The sequence below is a fragment of the Pygoscelis adeliae genome, unplaced genomic scaffold, assembly GCF_000699105.1.
Source record: "Pygoscelis adeliae isolate BGI_AS28 unplaced genomic scaffold, ASM69910v1 Scaffold410, whole genome shotgun sequence".
Taxonomy (NCBI): Eukaryota; Metazoa; Chordata; class Aves; order Sphenisciformes; family Spheniscidae; genus Pygoscelis; species Pygoscelis adeliae.
The window spans coordinates 1,973,452-1,980,432 of record NW_008823913.1 but is presented as its reverse complement, the minus strand read 5'-3'; the positions used below and the strand labels follow the sequence as shown (position 1 = coordinate 1,980,432).

At 39.2% G+C, this 6,981-nt stretch overlaps 1 protein-coding gene across 2 annotated transcripts in view; it reads right to left on the bottom strand.

Moving 5' to 3' along the window:
- Positions 1-1,027: 1,027 nt before the first annotated feature.
- The window catches only part of GOLGA3 (golgin A3), a 29,324-nt gene continuing 23,370 nt past the window's right edge, over positions 1,028-6,981 (bottom strand). For both annotated transcript variants that reach the window (XM_009318425.1, XM_009318433.1), the window contains exons 22-23: positions 6,340-6,503; positions 1,028-5,335 (exon numbers count right to left, since the gene is read on the bottom strand). In XM_009318425.1, coding sequence (XP_009316700.1) covers positions 5,128-5,335; positions 6,340-6,503 — 372 coding nt within the window. In that variant the 3' untranslated portion in view covers positions 1,028-5,127. The remainder of the gene's footprint in view (positions 5,336-6,339; positions 6,504-6,981) is intronic.

The window sequence follows — 6,981 nt, the reverse complement described above, 5'->3', positions numbered from 1 at the left end:
TCCGGGGCTGTGGTTCCCGGAGGTCAGTTGTCAGGTAACGGGCGGGGCCGCCGTCGGGCTGGCGCTAAGCGGCTGCGAGGGCAGGGCGGCAGAGGCCTGGGAAACCCGGGGTCAGCGGGCCGTCAGCTGCTTCAGCAAAAGGCAGGATGGAGCTTGGCCTGTCAACAGCGGGGGTCTTGCCCCTTCCCGCTTTGGGAGTGGGCTGCAAGGGCGGTTTTCGAGGCACCGGGACCAGGCAGGCAGGGGCTGGAACTACCCTCGGTTGTCCTCCAAGCGGCAGCCTCGGTGCTTGCGAAGACACGACGCGCAAGCACTTCGGAAGAAAGTACTCTTTAAAAAAGGAAGGGTCAGTCTTAAGCATTAATCTCAAAATACTGCAGTAGCCTGGGGTAAGCCTGCAGAGATGGAAGACCGTGAAGAAGGAAGCCTCTAGTGCATTAGAAGGAAACAAGTCCGTTGACAGATCTAAACTAGTCGTCCCATCAGGTGTAATCACATCCCTACCTTACGGGTACAGCCACTGTGTACTATACGCCGGCCGGTCAGTTGCTGGTTTAAATGATGGGACAAAATGGCAGGCCTTCAAGAAGCAGTTGACAACATCCCTTTAACTCGCACTGTTTTATGTGACAAGCAAGGTACAGTCATGTATTTCCTCATCACTGCAGCTGGCTAATTTAGAATCAGGATGACATTTCTGCATTGTGTACGTTTTGTACACTCAGACTTCGGATGGTGGCAAATTCAGGCCAAGGGAGATACACTCATTACATTTCTTCCCTGGCAGGTTCAGCAAACTGAAAAAAGGAAAAGTAATGGAAATACAAACACAATCAACGTGTTGTAGATGTGTTAAAAATCAGTGAAAAACCAATACACAATAATGTAGTCTTTCAAAATAAGTTGTTTTTTTCTTCCTTAAAGGTGGCTATACAGCATGTTCAGAATCCTAAACATAAAAATTACTGTCCAAAACCAAAGAGAAGATGATGCTAGTTTCTCTTTAAAAGTAGAAACAACATGGAGCCCTTTACCAAAAATAGTTTATTGCACAAAACTTTTAAAGGAATTCCTATGCACATTATTCTTACAATCAACATGCTTTGTATGATCATAAACATTAATTGTACATAGCGTAACTCCTCCATCCCCTGGGTTATCCACTCAAGAACATGAAATGATTAATTTCTATCTTTATACACACATCCTAAGCAGACATTGCTGAATGTCATGTATAAAACATAACAATATTTCATTTACAATATCCAGAACATCTTTCCCTCCCCTAGAAATCTGTGCATCTGTATTGGAAATTAGGCTGCCCTACTGCCCAAGACTGAAGTGTTACAGGTTAGTAGGAGACGAGAGTGATCAGATGACAGCTGAGGAGCATTAGTAATTACTTTGGACTGTAATTGCTTTCGCATGAAAATACTTAAAGGCTCTGGTCACAGCAAGTCACATGCAACTATTCACACTTCCCCGGCAAAGTTAATAAAACATACATCACAAGCTTTTGCATCACCAGTAGTGAATTTGTCATCTTTAAGTTAGATTTATATTGATAATACTATCTGTCCCCAGTGCACCTTTATTGTTGTCATAGCTAACATTAAAACACTCATGCCACTGCAGTTCACTCCCCTAAGGAGGAATAAGTAATCCACAAAAATAGGAGCACTAGAACTTTCATTCTGGATATTACTCTACTCTTGACATACATGAAATTCTCATAGATTTCAGCTAGGATATTGCCTGAATAAACAGTATGGGATCAGATCCTCCCATTGCATAAGTGGATAAGGGGCTCAGCTGATCCCAATACAGTGCACAAATATTTCCAAGAAATCTGGAAGACAATAGAATGGAGCATTATGCAATGTTCAGCAACACCGGAGACTCGGTAACTAACATTTTTTTCCATTGTTGGGTTTGCTGGTTCGTTTTTTTTTTTTTTTTTTTTTTAAATCCACAATTATTCAAGAGTCCTCAAAAACCCAACGGCATCTGAAAAAGTAATGCTGCAGCATTTACCAACTTTCATCACTTGGGAAACGTTCTCACATTACAGTGACATTTCTCTTTCACCGACAAGACTTAGTTTAGTAGGTAGCAACCACTGAAGAAACAGACGTGGAAAATACATTCTACTGCAGTGCTTAAAAAAGGAAAAGAAACAACTCTTAAAGAGATTATTATTCAGATTTTCCTCTGATGTATTTGGTAGTGCTGCGACAGGTAGGGGGGAGGCAATTTTCATTCCTACAACTAGTTTGTTTTATTGCCTGACAGCAGAGACCTGAAGCTTTGTAGAGTGAGCATGCTCAGCCTCAGGGTGAGGCTTTTTAATAAAACAGCAACTATTTCTCTGGATAATTAAGAAACATAGCTGGTGAGCTTCAAAGAAAAGGCCTTGCTTTTATCACATGCTGCGTGGTCCTTCTAGAAGGCTTCCTAGTGACTTCCATAACTTAATTGACTTAGTACCTCACCAGATTTAGACCCTCAAGTCTCACCGTCTGTCCTTCATTTAAGTAAATGGCACGGTGCTTCTGTTTATAGAAAAAACACATGGTGAATATAAAATGAAAACACCTGGTGTCCAGGTACTTTCAGAGAGACACAGGTGGGTCAGTGTGGAAATCTAATCCGAGCACAACAGCTCCCTCATCTTTAAAAGGAAAAACACGCATGTAAGACTACTTGATTGTACAAGCTCAGATGTCTTTAGAAGGAGCTTGTGAGAAAATGCAGCACTGCACTGAAAACAAGAATGCGGTGTGATTATTGATACAAAAAGAAGAGACATTCTGTTTCTAACAATTCTGGCTTCTTTGATACCAGATAAAACCTTTATCCATACAACTGTTGCCAAACTTAAGAGATTAAAACATAATGGATTCTTAACTGTAGGCAATGTATTTACTAAAATAAACAGCAACATTAACACTGCACAAGTGTTATTTTATTTAAAATCCTGAATGTTTGATAACTTTATTGTACTGAATATATTATTCATTACGTAGTTTTAATTTTGTTCTTTAACAATACTGCATTTTTTTCTTCTTCTTTGAGCTTAATGCACAGGCAACTTCAAGAACATGGCAGCAGCAAGATAATCAGTACCATTTACTCTGCCAAGTACACTGCAGCAGTACGCAGACAGTAACATGTCTAAGCTAGTCTGTAAAGCTTTTGACTTTTCTTTGAATTGTTTGGTAATTCTGTATGATGGGCACCTAATGCCACACGAATGCATTTCTTCCTTCACCAATTTCAAAACCTTGACTTTTAGCATCGCTTGACTTTGATCCCAGTAAAATGTAAGTTAAAATCCAGTAGCTGAAGGTCATGAAATCAGTCAGTATCGACACTTTAAGTGCTAAGTGTTCAACTGGACTAGAGCTTGAATTGGTAATTATGAGAAATCAGACTTCGGATAAATATGGGTGGGTTTGGGTTTTTTGTTCATTTGGTTGCTTATTTTTTGCCTTACTGCTAAGCAAACTGCAATCATTTCCTCCCCTGACCAACCAACCCCATCCAAAAGCAGCAACAGTCTCTTCGGAAAAATACATGGATAGGATTTTTGTTTTTTTCCCCAGCCACTTAATCTACTTGTACTCGTTAGATTTTTTTTAAAACACCAAACTATAGTGGATATAATTGACCTGTTTTCTTTATGTTTTAAAGACAAAAACATGGTAGTACATGAGTTGCCACTAAATTGTCCAAGTAATGTCATGTATATTTTGATTTGTGCTTTAGCACATTAGGCGAAGCAGTACCTCCACACTGAATTTTTGAATGAGGAGGGGGTGGGCTTATCACTGCACTACAAGCCACATGGAGCAACGGGACCAAAGGTGAAGGAATCTAAAGCGGGCTGCTTTAATAATAATCTAGTCAAGGTGCTCTGCAGAGGGGCTGCCACAGTACCAACATTTCCATTCATGGTGGACACCTTGTAATAGAGGGTGCAAAAAGTAGGGGAAGTGTGTGGGAGAAGATAAAGCTAATAAAAATAGTAATTTTATAGGCATTATAATTTTGTCTTTTAAAGTAAAAATAATTACATTTCTAAAAGCTCTGGCTTTAGGGGCTAATTTCCCTAAGCCATTGGTACAGTATGTCAAAAAACAGCGAACTTAAATGTAACATTAAAACAATGACAGTAACAGAAAACCTTCGTGTCAGTCTTAACTTACAGTATATAAGGATATTAAAACAGATATTCAAAGTCAGAAAATTATGATTATTTTCTTTTATATATATATTACACGCATACCTTTTTCAAGGGTGTCTACTTCAGAAGTTGAACTAAAAAGGTGCAAGAAGTGTTTGTGCAGTGAAGCAAAAGCTCCCTACTGGCCTGCGACTGTAAGAGAAAAACTGATACTTCAGAAAACATTCCAGGCAAATCTGCCAAAGATACATACTGGTCTGCATTGCTTGTCTTTACAGTCTTGTTTCTTTTGCTGTAAGTCAGAGGTCATCTTCATAAGTAGGAATGGCTTCAAATGACTTTTTTTTCTTTAAATACAGATATTTGTAATCTGAATTTCAAGAATAAGAGATTATAGGAGGGAGGAGAGCGGATGCTCAGAATATGCAGTTCTCAACCACTGCTAAATGGCTGAACATGAGCAGAATTTATTTTACCCTGTGATTTGGATACAACCCAAGATGGGGGAAAACAACATCCCCTGCCCCCCCCCCCCATTAAAAAAAAACAACAAGACACCAAACCCCAGATGTTACATAATTAACAGTCATTCCTTGACAAACTTACCCAGACTGAACAAATACAGACCTGGAACCAGATGCTCCTCTTGACCTCATTTTAAACCTTCATCTGAATCTCTTACTAAACCCCAAAATGAGCTAGATTTACCACTTGGCAGTCCTCAACATGACAGAATTATTGTGGTAAGGTTTCAAACAAACCCTTGGAATAGCACGTTCTGCATTTAATATTACACCAGTTTCTCAAAACCATGCCCTTTGCTTCTACAGGCAAAAGCACAACTCTGAACACCATTTTTAAAAATGAAATAAATAAATAATTTTGGTAAAGATTTGTTTACATACTTAAAGCAATAGGAAGAAAGACAACTGATAAGGAGGTTATAGTGTCAAAGCTTCCTTGTCACTAACACTACAATTCTGTTTCTTTTCATCTATAGTAGGAATCTCCTGCTGGTCTGATGCAGTTGCAGGACTGGTGGAGGTAAGGTCCGTTAGCTGCCCTTCAATCTGAGTCCACGAAGACATTGATTCATGTACTGTAATGGTGTGTTCCTCCATCTGACGCTGAAGGCTGTCCATTTCTTGCCTTTTGAAAGTATTGAGAACAAAAAAGCAAAAATTAACAAGCAGAAAGCTAACTGCTAAATGCAAGATCAGAAAATTACTTTTCTGATTCTTGATACCTACTCCAAGACTATCTAAGCTATAGCTGTATACAAGAGAAAGAAGTCTACAGGAAGCTTAGGAATTGTCTTTCTTTAGTTTAAGAGCAAAACAAATAGAATACGCTTAATTAAAAAATAAGGGCCAACAATGCAGCAGCTCCTTTGCTGCACATACTCATTACCAGGGATGATGCAACACTGTTTCCTCAGTAAAGGCACTTGGTGACTTGCAACCTAATGAACATGCTACTCTTGCAGGTATAAAAGACAACACGGGAGGTAGAGGTGAGGAAAGCAGCACAGAGAAATAACTAGATAAACACATTATGATTTTAGTCAGACACCAACTTAGCAAAGTGACTAGTCTGGTAGTACAGGATCACAGAACATTATCACAAGCTTACTCCCCTCAAACATCAACTGAGGTGATAACAGCAGCTCAGCTCTCCTAATAACCTGAACTCCCCATCTTCCTGAAGTCGTAGCTTTCCTGCTCAGAATCTCATGTGCGACCTTGTAAGAGAAGATCTGAAAACATGTTTTTGGCAGAAAGAACTTCCTCTGTAGAGGTTTCTTACTAACACACTGCTTGGGCTCCTATCACGAGCAGCCTTTTTTATGCTGTGAAGAGACAGAACACCAGCTTTTCCACCAGCAAGAACAACTAGAAATAGCTGTTTCTGGTTTGTTCTGCTGTGTATGATTTAGGACGGACATTTTGTCTAGTTTACTGTAAAGGCTTCTTCCCTATTTCATTACCATATAAGCACGCACTTACAATGACAGAACATCCTACTGTCCTAAATATAGTCCCAATAAGAGGAAGAGAATTCATTGTACAAATCCTTTTTTTCTTAGGCCGGCAGCTGTTTTCTTGGAAACATTTTTAACATTATTTAATACGGTTGAAAATAACAGGTCATACTTTAATTGCCGGAGACAGCTGTTCAGATTTTTTAAAGGCTCCTTGCTCACAGCTGTCGATGGTTTCAACAGTTCTTCCAGCAAGGCAGCAGGCACTGGACAATCAGGAATCTTGACTGGAGTCACAGGATTTGAAGAGTTATTCTCTCCTTTCAGTTCTTTCCTCTGGTTAAAGAAAAAAAAAAAAAAAAAAGATCCAGAAATACAATTAAGTTATTTCATCAATGTCATTTTTACCACATAGAAAGTCTTGCATCACACTACTCTACATATCTGCATTATAAAGCAGGAATCAGAAGCACATTCATGTTAAGTCTCATGGGTCCCAAGCAAAAGTTCCTAACCTAATGTCATCTGCTAGCCATGCTCACAAGTAAACAAACAGCATCTACAAGGACTTACTCAAGAACTCGCCCTACTAAAGAAATCAAACAGGAAGGATTTAAAGCAAATGACTTGGATCTTCACAAATTTTAATAACTGTCTTTCAGTATAGTTAAGAGAACAATTCAGAAAAAAAATAAATAGGTTAAGTACAATCAAAGAAATCCTTTTGGAAATTCTGGAACCTGCAGGATGAGGTATAGGGACCAATGTCTAAAAGAATGAAATGGACACTTCCATACGAAATCCTGTCTCACTA